General features: G+C 40.9%; 3 protein-coding genes across 7 annotated transcripts in view; 2 read left to right on the plus strand and 1 right to left on the minus strand.

The window, feature by feature from the left end:
* Positions 1–1,509, plus strand: part of LOC106804739 — an 8,788-nt gene extending 7,279 nt beyond the window's left edge. For all 3 annotated transcript variants that reach the window (XM_014806061.1, XM_014806060.1, XM_014806062.1), the window contains one exon: positions 205–1,509. In XM_014806061.1, coding sequence (XP_014661547.1) covers positions 205–1,387 — 1,183 coding nt within the window. In that variant the 3' untranslated portion in view covers positions 1,388–1,509. The remainder of the gene's footprint in view (positions 1–204) is intronic.
* Positions 1,510–3,076: 1,567 nt separating this feature from the next.
* LOC106804742 (cytosol aminopeptidase-like) lies at positions 3,077–16,150 on the minus strand. 2 transcript variants are annotated; one of them, XM_014806064.1, is made up of 14 exons: positions 16,033–16,150; positions 9,808–9,917; positions 9,193–9,244; positions 8,898–9,003; positions 8,249–8,317; positions 7,997–8,102; positions 7,262–7,417; positions 6,707–6,862; positions 6,356–6,480; positions 5,797–5,988; positions 5,451–5,530; positions 4,959–5,108; positions 4,609–4,702; positions 3,077–4,209 (listed from the first exon to the last, which is right to left on the minus strand). In XM_014806064.1, the coding sequence occupies exons 1-14, from the start codon at positions 16,138–16,140 to the stop codon at positions 4,154–4,156; spliced, it is 1,560 nt and encodes a 519-aa protein (XP_014661550.1). In that variant the 5' UTR covers positions 16,141–16,150; the 3' UTR covers positions 3,077–4,153. The 2 variants fall into 2 exon arrangements, with proteins under 2 accessions (XP_014661550.1, XP_014661551.1); XM_014806065.1 differs by lacking the exon at positions 16,033–16,150 and adding an exon at positions 10,122–10,277.
* Positions 16,151–16,285: 135 nt separating this feature from the next.
* LOC106804741 (methylcrotonoyl-CoA carboxylase beta chain, mitochondrial-like) overlaps positions 16,286–19,756 on the plus strand; it is a 66,883-nt gene continuing 63,412 nt past the window's right edge. For both annotated transcript variants that reach the window (XR_001393357.1, XM_014806063.1), the window contains exon 1: positions 16,286–16,732. Coding sequence is in view for 1 of the 2 variants with exons in the window: in XM_014806063.1 (XP_014661549.1) it covers positions 16,550–16,732 (183 nt within the window). In the remaining variant the exon portion in view is untranslated. The remainder of the gene's footprint in view (positions 16,733–19,756) is intronic.

A 19,756-nucleotide genomic window follows, 5' to 3' on the forward strand; every position in this document is an offset into this window, starting at 1 on the left:
TATATATATATATATATATATATATATATATATATATGTGTGTGTGTGTGTGCGTGCGTGCGTGCGTGCGTGCGTGCGTGCGTGCGTGCGTACGTGCGTGCGTCGTGCGCGCGTGCGTGTAGATGCAATTCATGTGCTATCGATATTACTGGTATATCCGCGACCAACTGATCGCAAATGTCTCTGTCATGTCATGTCACGCAGGTTCATTTGGAAGGATTTCGAGGAGCGCGGTTACCGCACACTGTTCGCCGAGGACGTCGGCGAGGCAGCTACATTCAACTACATGCGCGCAGGCTTCCGCAAGCAGCCCACAGACTACTACCACCGACCACTGAGTCTCGCCGTGGAGCAATCGGTGGTGTTCCAACACAGCGACAAGAACTGCGTAGGCGCGCGCACGGAGACGGAGATCATGCTGGCGTGGTTGCTCGAGTACGCGCGCGAGTTCCGCGACAAATCGCATCTCGCTGTCGCGTGGATCTCGCGCTTGTCGCACGACACGCCGCATCTGCTGCACGCCGTCGACCGATACTATCGCGACTTCTTCGCCAACCTGAAGAAATCGGGCGCGCTCGAGAATACGGCCGTAGTTTTACTCAGCGACCACGGCTTGCGGTACGGTGATATTCTCGAGACTTACGTCGGCAAACTCGAGGAGAGACTGCCGTTCTGCTTTGTCGCCTTACCGGAGCGGTTACGACGCAAGTATCCGCGTGTTGTGCACAACCTGCAGACGAACACGAGACGCCTGACGACTCCATTCGATATACACGAGACGCTGCTAAACCTGCTTCACTTCGACGGCAATACGAGAAGACACGATGTCGGTGAACGCGCAATGAGTCTATTTAACACGATTCCTGAGGAGCGGACTTGTGAGAACGCCGGCATTGCTCCTCATTGGTGCACGTGTCAGGTACACACGTCCGTCAGCGTCACCGCCCCGGCCGTGGTTCGTGGCAGCGAGCTCGTTATCACGGCACTCAACGCACTTCTTTATCCGCACGTTGACAAGTGTGTGCGGTTGCGACTAGCGCGGGTGAAAGATGGCATGATGTCACGTGTCAATGACGCCGCTCTCAGTCTTATCAAGGACGAGCGCATGGAGAACGACATCAAGGATAAAAAACTAAAGTTCGGCAACCGTACGGTAACCATGGTGGACTATCTATTGACCGTACAAGCGACACCTGGTGGAGGTTTATTTGAAGCAACTGTGCGTCACAACGAAGAAGCGGACACGTTCGAAGTGATGGGAGATATTAGTCGCATTAATTCATACAAAGGTCAGTCCGACTGCATAGAGCTCCCAAGTCTACAAAGATACTGCTTCTGTAATGAACTATGGAATGCACGAACGGCAAAATTAGGTGAACGAGCTTGAATGAAAATGAATATTATTATTTTTTATAAACTGTGAATATAAATTTTACAAATAAAAACCCGTTTTTAATAGGTAATTATTTTTGCACAATAAATAATATTGCTCTTACATTACCTTTTCTACTCCTTGTATTGTTGTTGTACTCATTGTATGTTCCGTATTCGTTTATCTAATCGAGTAGGTTATATCTTCGCAAAGAATTAGATAAAAATATGGCATAGATTTTCTTAAATGAAATTATGGGTGAAATAGTCGCATATACAAGTGAAATTCCCCACTTTGACATTATGAGTCAAGGCCGAGCAATTCAGAGCAACGTCAGTACTAAGAATTCCTTAGAATCGGCATTCAACTCGCGTATACTACTGCAACGTTCCGTCAAAATGACACGACGACCACGACCCGTAGCTGCACGGCCAATCTATTATAGAAGCGAACAGCAGTCGCCATGAGATCACACCTTCACATTTACCATAACAATGATCCGCATCAGCACATAAAAGCACAACTAGTGAGGGCGACCTTACGCGACGCATAGGTCGCCCTCTAAAAGTGACCTGGTGAGTAAGTCGCCCTACGCCCACAACAAGGCTAACCGCGTGTCATTTCACAGCGCGTACACAGAATTGTGTGTTGCGTAGATGGTAATGCCTTTTTGATCGTTTGTTTGTTTCATTGTGGAAAACGAAAGTCGGCTGACAGCGCGAAGAAAAATTTGCTGTCGACACAATTATCCTCAGACAGGCAAGGCGCGTTAAAACGAATTCACGCACAATGTCGCGCGCCCGCGGCGGAACACAAATGGTTCACGATTTGAGATGTTATTCATCAACTGCGGTGACTTAGAAATCAACCGCCAACTTGTTACTAGCGACGTTGATAAACTTGTCTAGTCGCGTCGCAGCCGGGCGTACGCGGAACAGAACATGGCACTCCGACAAGAAAACATCTATTGCCGAGAGCCGACTAGTATATCAGTTACTGTAAGGAATGCAACGTTATACATTATATACGTATACGCATACGTGTTACGACATTCGTGCGTATATATATATATATATATATATATAGAGATATAAATGTAGACTCATGCAAAGGTCGGTATGTAGTATGTGCAAAGTAGATTTTTCTCCGTTATCCGCCCGACTTGTTTGTTTTTATATATTCACCATTGAAAATCATGAATGAGTTGCGAGTTCGAGCACAATCGGCGGGTCAATGTCGTGGAACAGGACATAGCCTTGCATCTACGGCCAGACAAATAAGAATTTATCAATGAGTGACGAGCGCATAAACACGCGAGAAAGCAAGAGCGTGTAACAGTGAAACAATCAATTCATGTCGCTCCAAACTATAGCTTTGTGGGTCAATGTCAGTTTTACTCGAAGTGTATATATAGGATTTAGAAATAGTAGAGAGAGCAAGAAATTCCTACATAGCAATATAGGGAGTACTAGCACCAACCTAGTGTTACAAGCTACGAGTGAGTGAATCCGCAAACGACGACACCTACACCGTACAATGAAGGCATCTACGTGGACATATCTTCTGCTGATACTGCTGGTAAAAATAAATTAGCTGGCTAAAGTTTACAGTAAATTCACTGACTGCAAGGAGAAGACTGTTCTAGTTGGTTGTGACTATTGCGTGTATAACGATGTTAGACAGCAACACTCTCTAGCTCTGCGATTGAACCAAACCACCGCGAGTCACTATTTGTGGATTTTATTCGGAACCTGCAAATTTACAACGAATGAGACTCTGTTAACGCACTGTTTATTTTAGGTCAGCACACTCGAGGTAGAATGCGGCATGCGGCGCCAACGGGCAGAGGGAAGGATCGGCAATAGAATGATGGCGCATCGACGCAACAGAGGCATGGATAGACTTCGGACGGGCAGGCGGCGAGGACGTAGCGTAGACTACACAGCCAACATGTCCCTCTTACAGCTGCTACATTCCCGCCTACGAAGATCAGCAAACGTCGGACCTGCTGCATACGTGAGCTAAGTCGACCCGAGTGCACACATGTTACTTCAAGAGTATCGCAGAGCATCGTCAACAATTTTTGCACAATCATGAGTGACGAGCGATTTGTTTACGAGAGGTACACACACTACGCGTGTGAATCTCCACGATGGGAACCAACGCTGTGTATACGTGACGACTTGCGACAGTCAAAATACACTTGTTAACTGCACATTGCCTTTTATTACAACTAGAAATGTAACTGCATTCAGCAGATTCAGTGACAAGTCACGAGGCCAAAAAGGTTCTCACGTACCTTGCGTATCAAATTATCCACAGTAATATTTATTTTTTAATATATAATAATTTGTTGCCGAGATATTATTATTGGGACTTATGTAATGAAGGCTATTAACCAGCACTATTTATTTTAATCATGTATTATTTATTAATTAACATGTAACTAATAAAATATTTGTTAGCGTAAACTTTAATCTTTTTTTGAATGTTTTTAATCAGAAAGTATATAAAGCACCATGACTTCTCCATAATTGGCCCAACGCTCTGAGAACAAACATTTTGCAATGATGAAATAATATATTGTGAATTTTCAATGGCGGTCACAGAAGTCATCGGCAGAGAAAATAATTACAAGCTAAATTCAATACACGGTTAGCACTAAAGTAGAGTAAGAGAGCAACCATCCCTGATTCCTCTTTGTCTGTTGAATAATTTCATTCACCATTTCGTTTTGTCATTGTTGCTCATCCAAATTCAGGCAGTTTCTCTAACTGAGAATTACTGATTTTTATGGAACCTTTCCACAAACTCCACTATGGTTCTGGTAGGTCGACCTGTAAAGCATCGAGAAGTAGACATCAGCATTCAGTTCCATGCGTGTCTTACACTATTCTTACATGTTATGATGTCAGTAGAATTACACAACATTATATTGTCAGAACAGATAAATACAAGGGTAGTTATGTTGGATATTTTGAAGACTCAAGAATGCCGAATTTAGAAGACCTTGTGAGTCTACAACTCTGAATCATTGTAAGGGATTAAAGGCCGTGCATTACTAGGAACACACTAGTTAGTACCCTTGTAACACGTAGAATCCCCCCATCTCATGTACCATAGGCCATAGTTGCTGCATAATTGTGTGGTAAAATAACTTGCTGGAAGCTCTAGAAGAAATTTGGTTCTGCTGGAAGCTTGTGAACTTATTTAACCAATGATCTGAGACTACATACCACCCATGCCTTTGCCCAAGTATGGCACCTCATCCTTGTTCTCCATAACACCAGCAATATCCATATGCATCCACTGGTCACACAATACAAACTCCTGTTGGCAGTTAATGAAAAAGTAAAGTTACTAGCTACGAGTTCAATAGTAGTACACATAGCAAGTATGCATGTGGGTACATGAAAATCAGATGTTTTTATACTATGTCTTGGAAGTGAGAATATAAGCTGATATAAACTCTAATAAATCAAACCTGATCACACGTTGGCAATTATATCACGCATACAATGGTATTTTGAATTTTGCCTTTGAATTAGGTGAAATTATTGACTTGTCAAATTATCTATCAGTTAACCTTGAGAAAAGCAGCAGCAGTGCAGGCACCACCAGCTGGCGAATGATTGCCAATATTGTTGACATCAGCAAGCTGGCAATCTGTCACGTGCTTAGAGTAGAAATCCCACAAGGGCATTCTCCAAACTCTATCTCCTGTCTCTGTGCCAGCCTGTAACACAGCAATGCAATGACATATGAACGATGGCAGTGCAAGATGGGCCATTACCATCTTCCTTCCACCTACACAATAACACCCTATTGTGCTTGCCTGTATGCCATATCTATAAGGTTACACATAGGAACATAGGTATGACACACTAGCTACATTTCTTAAACTTAACACTGAATAATAAGTATCACAACACCATCACACACATATAAGGTATTACTTGCACCACGTAGTAATGCTACACTGTTTTAAATTAATTGTCACCGGTACCGCTAAAAAGAAACTACAGTACCTTGACCCGCAATAAAGTATTACAATGCATACTGCACAATGTAGCTGTACCTTGTGCAAGATACCCCACAGGGCTGTAGAGTTGGTAAACACACCAGCTGCTGCCCCTCCTAGTGCAATTCTCATAGCACCTACACACAAAAGAACACAACATAAATGTTATCAATCAGAGAAGTAGAAATTAGCCCTAAACATCGACCTCAGTGGACCCTTTCCCCTCTTTCTTGAGCATGACGTTGCAAGATCGGGAAGGCATTGTATACTAGAATGTAATATGCGTGCATCCACGCATGCATGCAAGTACGTGCACACATGTGAGTGTGTGTGCATGCATGTCTCAGTGCTTGCATGCCCAACTGCATCGTCCATGATCTGTGCATGCGCATGTACCACATACCAGTTAATGTTGCCATGTCCACAATGGCTACTGGCTTCAATGTGTCAGCATAGCAGAGCGCATCAGCTAAGACGAGTCTGCCCTCGGCATCGGTGTTGTCAATTTGAATAGTCTTTCCATTCATAGCAGTCACCACATCACCTGGTCTCGATGCATTTCTACCTGGCATGTTCTCTGACAGCGGTGTTAGGCCTAGTAAAACATTAAATAATGTAAAAAAAAACTTATACATTTGTAACTAAGCTGTAACAAACAAACAACATATTGTAAGTTAACCACCCAAATACTTAAAAATAACAGGGCGAACAGTATGCACACAGATGGATTAACACACACTTAAACTAGTAATAATAAAGGTACCCTTACCAATCCATTCTATAATACAAAACTTTAATTATATTTGCATGCGGTGGAATACAGATATCCAGGATCCCAGAATAGGCACATGTAATACTAATATTGTTCCATAATTCACTGAAAAAAACTTTTTTGCCATGTATTTTGATTAAAGCTGTATCAAGCATATCATATGCAGTGTTTCATGGGCAAATGGTCTCACCTATAACATTGATAGGTAGCTTCAGCTTAGCGATAGCATTCATGGCACCAGCTACCACAGCTGCTCCACCCATATCTGCACGCATCTTGTCCATGTTGGCACTTGGCTTCAATGAGATACCGCCACTAGTGTTTCAAATAGAACCACGATTAATAAAACACAGACATGGCGAAACAGCAATTACCAATGTAATGCAAATGTCCATGGTGACCTGTATACTCTTGTTATGAAAGTCACTACACACGCTATTACTATTACATGTTTACCACTCAGCTAGCTTACTGCTAAGAGTTGATCATCGCAACACATGATATGATAGTGGTATAGCATCGATCCTAGTGGTATTGGTACCTATCGAACGTGATGCCCTTTCCTACAAGAACCAAAGGAGCTGCACCCTGTTGGCCACCATTATATGTCATCTCTAAGAATACTGGTGGCTCGTATGACCCCTGTGCCACACTAAGGAATGATCCCATCTTCTTCTCTGTGGCCCACTGCTTGTCTCTGCATTATAAAATCATTATTACTTGTTATTGTTAATAATAATATTATAATTATTATTAATAATTGCAGTAGGATTATCAGCAACAGTAGTAGTGGTAATAACATTTGTTTAATTGTAGCATTGTATGTACACTATTACACAAGATACTATGCTATAGTGCTATCTACGGCTGCCATGTTATCAAATTTGGAAGCTGCATCAGCCATGTACACTAACAGAAATATGAATACTAATTTCACTGTTCAGGTTCACTTTAATTTAAGATTTAATTATACTAATATTTACTTAAATATCATAAGACCACAATACAAGCTGAATTGTTGCTATGGAAAGAGTTCAGTTTAAACAATGACCAGTCATATTTAGATACAAATGCACAGTTATCAAAATTAACCCACCTGGCATGTACCTCCACGTTTTGTATACCCTGTAGTTTATCAATAACCGATTGGGCAAAGATGGTTGGTGTCATCTTATTGGCTGGAGCCTCCGCTAGCCTACGTGCAAAGTTCTGTGAGTCTCCAAGCAGAAGTCCCTTGGTCCATTCTTCAGCTCTGCAATGACAAAATACACCAGACTAAGCCAAATCATGATAAACAATTAAACATTAGCATGCACAATTAAAAAATATCATAATTCCTATACAAACCACAGTAGAAATACATTTCATTTAATATATTTAGAACTCCATTATACTGTCTATTGTGCTTGGTGGGGCTAGCATATGATCAAGAAGTGTACGAAAAATTAAGTTTTACATTTTTATCATGTAAAATAAAAATGAGTTTTTTTCTGAACAAATTTGGTTTGGACTCCCCCCACTCGGTAAGGATGCACTTATATGATATATAGCACCTCTCACATTATTTTCTACTGGGTGAAACACTACAGCCTGATATCATTTAACATTTTAATTGTTATCATTAATCTGCTGGCACAACCAGCTGCTAGGTAAATTTCTGCTCGTTTTCCACTTTTCATGGATGTAACCTGGTCTACGATTCTTACTGATTAAATCCAATACTTCGTCATACTTAGCTAGCATAAATTTCACTCAAACATTTCCCTTGTGTTTTGAAACCTTAGGATGAACATTACCTATAATTATGGTGGAGGCAAATTTATGCACTTACCTTCCAAAGTCTTTGTAACAATTTATGGCAACTGTTGGCTTCCGACTTTTTTCACTCTTTAGCTCATCATATGAGAAAAGCTTCAGGCTTGCTCCTTCAGCAGCAGCTTTTAAAAACAAAACCAAAGTGAATTTAGCATCTTTTCATGGACGTTGACAGCTATACAGGTGGTTTCCTTCAACATATGGTTTGTGAAATGAATCATAATATATCAACAGTTAGGAATCAACCACACATTGTTAATGCATGTACCTTGAGCACTGCCACAAGGGTCAATGTCAATACTAGTTGCTCCAACTTCTCTAAGGTCTGTGGCTCCACCTGTAAATGGCAAAACCTGTCAGTCAACGTTCAATATCCTAAACGCCATAATTATAAAACTCCAACTAATCGTTCACAGGCAAAGACAATATAGCCATATGCAGCATTCTATAAGAAGAAATAAGGTAGTTCTATGGTAAAATTCTACAAGAAAGTTGCTGCTAAGATAACATGCAACAGTCATCAATAACAGCTACTCCTGTCTGAATTTATTTTGATAATAGAGGTGTTCACAGATGTTAGGAACTTAGTGAGAAGTTTCAATATAGCTGTGGAATGATCAGCAATGTGCCAGGAGCCAACTAGCAAAGTAGTCAACACGTTATGAAAATACGAATGAGACTATAACTATTTACACTACAATGAATGGTTTTGTTTATCTCATAGTTGTGGTCATCGCCCACTGAACCTTTTCATTCATTCCTTAGCTGAACATTCACAATTAATGTCAGGTAGCCTAGCAAGCCAATCAAAATCTGATTAGTTGTTTAGATCAGGAAAAGATCTCTGCTTATATTATTCTAAGGAATAACCTAGAAATTATTAGTATGCCTACGCATCAAATCACAGCCCTAGATACCTGCAACAGCAGTCCTGATATTCTCCTTTGCCTCATCCTTCTCTTCAAGCTCATTGAATTTTATGCCATGCTTGCCAAGTCCTACGACAGATACACATTGGTATTCCTGCACAGCCAACAGAAATTGAACTCAATTAGATTAAAGTCCGTTAATACAGTTGCAATAATTCACTCGCAGTTCAGCTTCATTTTGTAATTTCAATATGATGAAAAACACATGCAAATTCAAAATGCCATATAAATATGTTGACATGTTTACATTCAATGTTACATAATTAAATGGTTATAATAATACCTCTAAATTGTAGAATATTCTCCTTTTGCCTTTTTTCAGTGTTGGTCCAGCACTAAATAATAAATGTATTCTATTTTAATAACACCCTAAAAAGACAACATGCACTGACAAACAAACACAAACTATGAGATAAGTCACCTGATATGACAGATTTCGTCATGAACCAACCCCATATCTTATATGAAACTACAGGAGTGAAATTAGGGCCTGGAAATCCAGGCATTTATGGATAATGGAATATAGAGGATCACTGTGCCACCCTATGTAGAACCATAGGTAGAACCTATATGTTATTCGATATAATAAAGTGTTAAATTTGGGGGTGAACAGGTACTTTAAATAAAACTACATGTAGTGAAAGATTGAGTATCGTTAAAAAAGATAGTTGCACGGTTGTAAAGGAAATGTTTCATTTCGAAAGTAATCTGACACATATTCTGTCTTGGAAATAAGTCTGAAAACCCAGCCAGTCATGATATGGATTTTTTCCCTACTATATAACCTGTGATAAAATCTGTAAAAATCAGCCAGTCCAGTTCAAAAGTTACCAGTCCAAGACTGTGCAATGAGCAGCTATTTCCAACAATGAAATATTACACAAATATGCTTGCGTACCATTTAATAAGTTCAGCTAGCTTCCCAGCAGTCTTTTTGTTGAAGTCTTCTGCTGCAGATGTAAACTTCACACCTGCTTCCTCTTCGTACACTCCTAAAAGCAAGCCCTTCTGCAATGAGACCATATGCAACAAAAATTAATTTCCTATATTGCAAAATTCATCTACAGGAAAGACATTTTCAGTATCATGTAATCGATCCACACAAAGCTCCTATAAATGTGCCAAAAGCAGTTAAGGCGTACTCTGTGCCCAGCATTTCTTAAAATAGGCCATGAAACAAACCATATACACTTAAATAATAAGAATACACACCATAGTACAAATTAACACCTGGTTGCTATGTACACTCTTTGGCATAAACTTCGACTTTCTTTGGTCGGTACGAAATCTGGCACTTCTCTAAAATGAAACTACTCTTGATCCGTCTAACATAAAACTGCCTAGTGGCTACCAATGCCAGTACAATATAATACTGGTATTAACTTGATAAACAGGCGTGATAAATAGATATTCCCATAGATAATATATCAGTACACACATGTTTACATATGCTGTACTTTGTCCACTACAAAATGTCTTTCCAACTTTTTCCAACAAGTGACTGTATACTGTATAATAATATAGTGTAGCTAGTAAAACATCTCGTGTGACCTTGATCTAAACAAATTTCCCCACACAGATAACTGATGGTTGAAACATTACACCAATTTTGTTTAAAATGTTTGGTTCCAATGTTCATGTTACAGTCTGTGCATAGACAATAAAATAGTAAAACTTGGCTGGTGCACACGTTTTATTGATATTCCCTCAACAATATATAGGTGAATCTGTATCAAGGGAAAAAATAAGATCACCTCTAAAAGAAACTTATTGTTAATAGTTGATAGATAAATGCTACACATGAACCATGCAATTTACAACAAAACAGAATCATGAATTCAAACATTTATAATACGAAACTAAAAATTGCTAAAGGCACGAGTAAACCAAACACATACAATTCCTACTCAAACTCAGAAAAAATGTCCAGAAAATTGTATATTGTTAACCAAATGTGCTCTAAACAATAACATGCAATGAACTGAATTAATAATAATTTTACAAGTGCACCTCCTTTATATGTTACTCAGTTAATTTTTCTTTCAATTAAAGCAAAACTTGACTGCTAGTACGGTGAGTACCATAACAAATATTTTCAGGTGGTAGTTATAAAGAGTTCTACACTTACAAGTTACAAGATGCCACAGACACTCACATATGGGATAGCTTCCAGGAGAATGGGATCAGCTGTCCCATTAGATTGTGAAACAATGCAACATTATAAGTCTAATATATTTAATGCCTAATAGAACCAAATTATTGCTTCAATTTAATCCCATCCAAAATGATATTTACTGAGTTATTAAATTTTTTTATCTAGCCATTACTCACTTGGGTTATAGAATTTTGTCACCTTTGTCATATAATTTTGTTAAGGTTACTTGAATATATCACAATTGAAGATAAGAAAAGAAAATGTATATAAAGAGTAGAATATAATTTTTTTTTATGTGAACGACACATGATTGAAATGTGTAGACTGCATACACTGTCTAACTTTCTTTCAAGTAAAAATCATAGTCCAGCTGTAGAGCACCTAACGTGGTTTTGGCGTCCCCACAAAGTTTTTTGCGGATTTTATACCTTTGAGGGGTGCTGATTGAGAATCCGGATGATGCCGGTCTGGTACCCTTGGGCATTTTGCGTAATATGCATATCAAGGCGGCCATTACTAAACTTTCATTATTTGGTCATAACTGCATGGCTTATTTGAAAAGATAAACGTATGATTTTTGTGTCTACCCCTAGGTTTTTAGGGTCTCTGATTCAGATTAGGCCAAAGCCAAAATGATTTGCTCATTTGCATATCCATAATATGTAAATTAGGGCGGCCATTACCAAAATTTCATTTTTGGCCCGCAACACGCTTATTATAAAGGATGACAAAGCAAATGTGGTGTCTACTTTAAGGTTCTCAGAGTATCTGATTCTGATTAGACCAATCAAAACTGATTTGGCCATTTGCATATGCATAATTATGCTAATTAGGGATCATATCGCTCAATAACCTTGTACACCGGTATTATGAATGATATTCCATGCAAAAGGTATGATGCAATATGGACCCATCTTGGAAGTTTATGCCGGGATAAGTCATCAAGTAATACATTACACATTTGGCAACAACAGATCAGTTTAAGTTAATAATGCACATTTATTAATTATGCTAATGAATGTTCTTGCTGCAATTCACACCATTCTCTCGCATACAGCTTCTTACTAATCTGTCTATCTTGCAACAAATCCCTGTATTCACTCCATCATCAAGGCAATTTCTATTTCATCAAAAGAAACCTCTTCATTTTCGTCATCTGCCCCACTTTCTATGTCCTTGTTGTAGGAATTTTGACAGTGTGATTCTGCATGACAGGCACAAAAGAAAGTACACGGCAAGTGTCCTGTAGGACAACCACACTTCTGAGTACTACATGGTTAATCGGTTGAACATCCACATTGAAGCAACTCTAACACCTCAGGTGCACAAGAGCCACATCTGGCGCGGAGTGTTTTTGGAGTCAGAGTTTTAGTGGATTCATCGCAAGACCATCCATAGTCGGTAGCGTCAAAGAATGGGGATCGGCTCAGGGGCTGACTTCCATACCGCAATTTGAACATGTGCTCGTAAGACATTTTTCCTGAACGCCTCACTCGTTGTGGTATCGATTTCAGATGTGGGGCAGCAGTGATGTTTTTCTTCCCCATTTTCCTTGACCAGAGATCAACTCGAATTTGCGACAAGTCATTTATTTCTTTGCTGCCATAGCAAGCGCCGATGAACTTTGTGGCTTCAGCAATAACATCATCAATGATAAGTGAAGATCCCCAAATGTTGAAATGTGAGCCCTTCTTTCAGCTTGTTGATGACGGTGCCTTTTCCAATTTCATGCGCAGCTTGGCAACCGAGTCACATCCAGTAAGTCCATGGTAGCCAAAAGATGTGGCACAATGTCTTTACTCTTTTTCACTGAGGCCTGTATATCAACTGAGACCCTCTCGGAGCTGACCAGGTGGCTCCCATTATCAGGAACATATTCACATTCTGTTGGTTGCAAAAATGCATTAACAGAACGAGACATCAGTATCATCGCAAATAACTTGATGCCGTGCACTCCTTCCTGGTTAATGGGCAACGTGCAGTATCTGGTGTACCATTGTAACGCCAGCTTCCTCGTAGGTTGTCCGTAGGTCAGCACGATTACTCTGATGTCCACAGAACAGTTCGATTGGAATCGGTTCACGGCCAGATACAACACAAGGTTGTGTCGAACTGGTTCTCCACTGGATAAACACTTCGCTACCAGATAATCACATATTATATCTATCAGCTGTATTTTGTTTTCGTTGACAGTGAGCACAACCTTTTGGGGTGGCAAGGGCTCGATAGATTTAGATGATGCGACAGGTTGCATGCTTGCAGCCTTAGCTCCACTGCCACGCTCTTGATTGAATAGTCGTAGTAATCTGTCAAAAGTTGGTAAACATCTGAGTGAGCAGCTTTTCTCATGACATATCCAGAGAAATTGTCTACATAATCTTTGGCTGTTACCTTTCTCTGGCCAATGCACAGACTACAGAAGTGCACACCCGTCAATAAACTGTTGCATCCACCTTGTCAACCACGCGAGACGAGATACCGCGCTTTTTCTTTAGATCCGACTTAGTTGTTTGCTATCCTCATTTCGGCATTATCTTTTGAACATGGAAGTAGGTATTGGAGCAAGCTCATGCTCAGTACATGAGACAGCGTCATGTTCCGGGTCTGCCTGCAACCCTAGCCACTCTGAGTAGATTAGGCTTCACATCATACACATTGTTTCCCCAGCGCACAGAATTTTTAGCTATGTCCATTGTCACAACTCTTTTGGTATAGGAGTATTAAAACCTGTTGGCCACTTTTTCTTCAAATAACACCATCTGGGCTGTGCCTATTTCTACTGACTTGTCTACATTGACAGACGATGCTGACATATCTGCCAGTAACTATTTCACATTTCATCTGGGTGGTCAGTCGATCAAGGGCGGATCAGTGGAAACCTCCAGCTTGTTGCGGATGTTCCCCCCCTGTGTGATGACCCTCTACCTTTGTCCGTCTTTGTGTGATTGTTGCACATCATTTGCAACGTGCAACAAACGTGCATGCTGAAAAGCGCCAATGTTTCACGGCCCGATTGCTTCAATGTAATTGCTTATTATGCCCTTTAGGTCCTTTCCTTACCTCATGAATGTGGTCTCTTATACATATCAGACAAATGCCAGTCCAAAGCCTGGCTTGTGGCGCATCACATGTTCATCCCTTAACGAATTTCTCCAGGATTTCATTAGGAAGTCTTTCCATAGCTCGAAGATAATAGAGTCATATGATATCAAGCGTAGTTATGATGTCCAGCTGCGAAGAATAAGGCATCATTTCTTGAACAACCCACCGATGCAGGGCCATCGCCCTTGCGGCTGCTGCCCGTACAAACACTATCATCAAAAGAACTGGCTTGATTTAAACAGTCCACCCACAGTCGTGTTGTCTTTGCTCTGCATCGGACAGCGCGCCTCTAGGAATAATCAGTGTCCTCATAGTTATCGAGGTTTTCAACAACCTTACACAATACTTCTTCCATAACAAGACGAATTGCCCTGACATTCTGTGGGAACTTCTTCCCTGACAGCATGTTCTGCACTCACCAAAACTGACTTCAGGATATCATCGAGACCACTGTAATATATATCTTGTAAAGCAACAATATATGTATTTATCTTGTTAAGCACGCGAGTTTATGACCAAAACCTCAAATTCTGTAATGATCGCGTTAATTGTATATTATGCATATGAAAATGATCAAATCATGTTGGGATGACCTAAACAGAACCAGAAACGCTGAAAACTGCGAAGTAGACACCAGAATTTTACTTCAGTCTTGTAAAGCAAGCGAGATAAGGCCAAAACCTCAAATTTCGGTAATGGCCGCGTTAATTTGCATATTATGCAAAATGCCCAAGGGTGCCACGCCGGCATCATCCAGATTCTTAATCTGCACCCGTCAAAGATACAAATTCCGCAAAAAAACTTTGTGGGGACGCAGAAACCACGTTCACCCCAAAAAGGGCTTTTCACAACTGGACTATCAGAACAAAAGAGGCAACACGACGCTCTACTGATTTTCATGCTACGATGTGTGTTTAGAGAAAATGTGCAATATATTGGAGTTTTCATGAATGCAAACCATAACATAATTTTGTATCAAAACAGCATTGTTTTGTAAATATAAAAATGAATGAACTCATATCCATTGAACCTGAATTTCACAGGTCCAACCTACTTAATTGTTTAATACCCAACCAAGCAAAGTCATGTTTAATAGCAGTTATAATTATACCTGCTTTATGGCATCATTATTTATCCCATAGGTCAGAGGAGCTATATATGAAGCAGTGCAATTGACATATAACTCCGTTTCATCTATACACAGTCTGCAGTAAGATACGTATCAGTAAAAAAAAAAAATTTCCAGGGCTCTTTTTGCTAACCCCCCCCCAAAATTTCGGGGGCTACTTTTTCATTTTCCAGGGCTCTTTTTCCACTTTCCAGGACGACTTTTTTCCAGGGCTGTTTCCTCAAATATACACACAAGCACAGTAGCTAATACACACTCGCGGGCGCGCGCGCACACACACACACACACACACACGTCACACACACGCACGCACGCAGGCACACACATGCACGCGCGCAGGCCCACACGTAAGCACGCCCGCAGGCACACCATATGATGCTACAATTAAGCCTCTTTCGTAAAGCTGCAAGCATAGGCCCTACGCAAAGCACTCACAAAGCAACTATTAGTATTACACTGCCTAACGCTTAGTCTGCTATATTGTGAATAAATGACAAGATATATTATGACTACTAGTACTAATAGTGTTTAATAAATTAATTACATACTATGCTAAGACTAAAGTAAACAATGACATTGCGAATATTACAATAGTTGACAACAATACAGTGAATAGGGGGCCTACTGTACATTCACATTGCCAACTAAAAAGTCAAAAGTGGCTGCGTTGTCACACACAAAAAACGATAAAGATATTGACAAACACGACACTGACAAATCTACGCTGTTTATCTAACCTTTAGTGACATGGTGATTGTGCGGACGGGTATAACCAGCCTGCTATTGCTACATACAACATTAGAGAGCACTACACGACCGGTTAACACCGCGATGGGCGCAGCCATCACACAGAAATGACCACTGACAGCTCTGCATGGTATCACGTGATCGAAGCTGTAGATGGGTACCAAACGGCATACAAGATACAAGATACAAAAAGTGTGTGCGTTCTCGGCTAATCTATTTATATGTTCTCAACGCACCAGTCTACTACGTCTAGCAAATTTCACACGTGAATTATACCGTCACAAAAAAAAGGAATTATAACTTCCCCTAGCATTCCCATTTCCCACTCGCTCTCTGAGAATCAGTGCCTTGTGAAATACAAGAGAGGGACCCCAAGATACAAGATACAAGATAAGAGCTTGATAGATATAGAGCTACGTTTCTCTATGCATTTCTCTGAACTAGTATACCGTCGAAATATTATATATCTGTGGTGTCTCGAATTATAGGCTACCTTCAATCACAAACATGGCAGCCGCCTTGAAACATTCACGAAGTATGTGGTCAGGCCGAAGATTACTAAATTCCCTGGCGTCTAGACTACAAAATGAAATTGGGAACGGTACTAAACGGCCTATAGCACGCAAATATCACCTTGATGCAATCCCTACAATTGGCACAGCGGTCGATAAAAACTCAGCTGATTTTCAAGTACGTAATTTCTGTAATTGTATGTTGTAAGTATAGCTGAAGGAGTCGTTGTCGTATCAGGTACTTGCATAGTACATATAAATTAATGTACCCGAGGACATATATATGTATACACAAAGTGTACCAGACTTGTACTACAGAAGTGTACCCTAACCCTAACCCTAAACATACCTCGTATAAAAATATAAACAATACTAAACAACCTAAAAGTACCTTGGGTACATATATGTAGTACCTGATACTATTACTAGTGTAGTGATACGACAACGACCCTTCGTGCGTAATTATAACTTACAACTATAAGTATAGCTATAAGTATAAATAAGTACGCAGTGGCTACGCGTCCGGAACCGGTCGTGTAGCCCCCAGGCTACGCATCCGGACATCCACTCACACAGTGATCGCGCGACTCACGTACATGCATGATTGCGCAACGGGACGCTCTGCTGATTGCCGAAAATATATAATATATGCACTGCTGCTGTCTAGGGGTGTAACGATATACCGGTATATCGGTATATTGCAATATATTTTGAAAACTCGATATATCGCGATACAACTTCCGGATATCGATATTTTACGATACGGTGGTATAACAAGAAATAAATTACTTGACACTTGCCTTTATGTCTATATTGTTAATGGGCTCGAAAATTATGCACTGGCGGTGTATATATTACGAAAGCACAATGCGTGCACAACGCATACAGTATTACTGGTAAGCGGCCACTGCATGGAGCACTGCGCGGTACTACTGCGCGGGCAGAGTGGGGCAGACGTGTGCGCGAGGCACAGAGCACGGCAACTAGAGAGTCTATATATAGCCTATGCTCACCTGAGTGCCCGCGCGCGCGCGATACAAGCTGAAGCGAGCACCCACTGTTTCAGTTTCAGTATCCAGTATTAGCCAATTATGCAGCAGGGGTATTGTGTATTCCAGCTACGTCAGTGCCTTCCGAGAGGGTATTCAGTACAGCGGGTGAAGGTATGATGCAATATGGACCCATCTTGGAAGTTTATGCCGGGATAAGTCATCAAGTAATACATCATTTGGCACAACAGATCAGTTAAAGTTAATAATGCACATTTATTAATTATGCTAATGAATGTTCTTGCTGCAATTCACACCATTCTCTCGCATACAGCTTCTACTAATCTGTCTATCTGCAACAAATCCCCTGTATTCACTCCATCATCAAGGCAATTTCTATTTCATCATAAGAAACCTCTTCATTTTCGTCATCTGCCCCACTTTCTATGTCCTTGTTGTAGGGATTTTGACAGTGTGATTCTGCATGACAGGCACAAAAGAAAGTACACGGCAAGTGTCCTGTATGATAACCACACCTCTGAGTACTACATGGTTCATCGGTTGAACATCCACATCGAAGCAACTCTAACACCTCAGGTGGCACAAGAGCCACATCTGGCGGGAGTGTTTTTGGAGTCAGAGTTTTAGTGGATTCATCGCGAGACCATCCATAGTCGGTAGCGTCAAAGAATGGGGGATCTGGCTCAGGGGCTGACTTCCATACCGCAATTTGAACATGTGCTCGTAAGACATTTTTCCTGAACGCCTCACTCGTTGGTGGTATCGATTTCAGATGTGGGGCAGCAGTGATGTTTTTCTTCCCCATTTTCCTTGACCAGAGATCAACTCGAATTTGCGACAAGTCATTTATTTCTTTGCTGCCATAGCAAGCGCCGATGAACTTTGTGGCTTCAGCAATAACATCATCCAATGATAAGTGAAGATCCCCCAAATGTTGAAATGTGAGCCCTTCTTTCAGCTTGTTGATGACGGTGCCTTTTCCAATTTCATGCAGCTTGGCAACCGAGTCACAGCCAGTAAGTCCATGGGTAGCCAAAAGATGTGGCACAATGTCTTTACTCTTTTTCACTGAGGCCTGTATATCAACTGAGACCCTCTCGGAGCTGACCAGTGGCTCCCATTATCAGGGAACATTTCACATTCTGTTGGTTGCAAAAATGCATTAACAGAACGAAGACATCAGTATCATCGCAAATAACTTTGATGCCGTGCACTCCTTCCTGGTTATGGGCAACGTGCAGTATCTGGTGTACCATTGTAACGCCAGCTTCCTCGTAGGTTGTCCGTAGGTCAGCACGATTACTCTGATGTCCACAGAACAGTTCGATTGGAATCGGTTCACGGCCAGATACAACACAAGGTTGTGTCGAACTGGTTCTCCACTGGATAAACACTTCGCTACCAGATAATCACATATTATATCTATCAGCTGTATTTTGTTTTCGTTGACAGTGAGCACAACCTTTTGGGGTGGCAAGGGGCTCGATAGATTTAGATGATGCCGACAGGTTGCATGCTTGCCAGCCTTAGCTCCACGTGCCACGCTCTTGATTGAATAGTCGTAGTAGCTGTCAAAAGTTAGGTAAACATCTGAGTGAGCAGCTTTTTTCATGACATATCCAAAGAAATTGTCTACATAATCTTTGGCTGTACCTTTCTCTGGCCAATGCACAGACTACAGAAGTGCACACCCGTCAATAACTGTTGCATCCACCTTGTCAACCACGCGAGACGAGATACCCGCTTTTTCTTTAGATCCGACTTAGTTGTTGCTATCCTCATTTCGGCATTATCTTTGAACATGGAAGTAGGTATTGGAGCAAGCTCATGCTTCAGTACATGAGACAGGTCAATGTTCCGGGTCTGCTGCAACCCTAGCACTCTTGAGTAGATTAGGTTCACATCATACACATTTGTTTCCCACGCGCACAGATTTTTTAGCTATGTCCATTGTCACAACTTCTTTTGGTATAGGAGTATTAAAACCTGTTGGCCACTTTTCTTCAAATAACACCATCTGGGCTGTGCCTATTTCTACTTCCATGTTCAAAGACAATGCCAAAATGAGGATAGCAACAACTAAGTCGGATCTAAAGAAAAAGCGGGTATCTCGTCTTGCGTGGTTGACAAGGTGGATGCGACAGTTATTAACGGGTGTGCACTTCTGTAGTCTGTGCATTGGCCAGAGAAAG

This window comes from Priapulus caudatus, unplaced genomic scaffold (assembly GCF_000485595.1).
Source record: "Priapulus caudatus unplaced genomic scaffold, Priapulus_caudatus-5.0.1 Scaffold85, whole genome shotgun sequence".
Taxonomy (NCBI): Eukaryota; Metazoa; Priapulida; class Priapulimorpha; order Priapulimorphida; family Priapulidae; genus Priapulus; species Priapulus caudatus.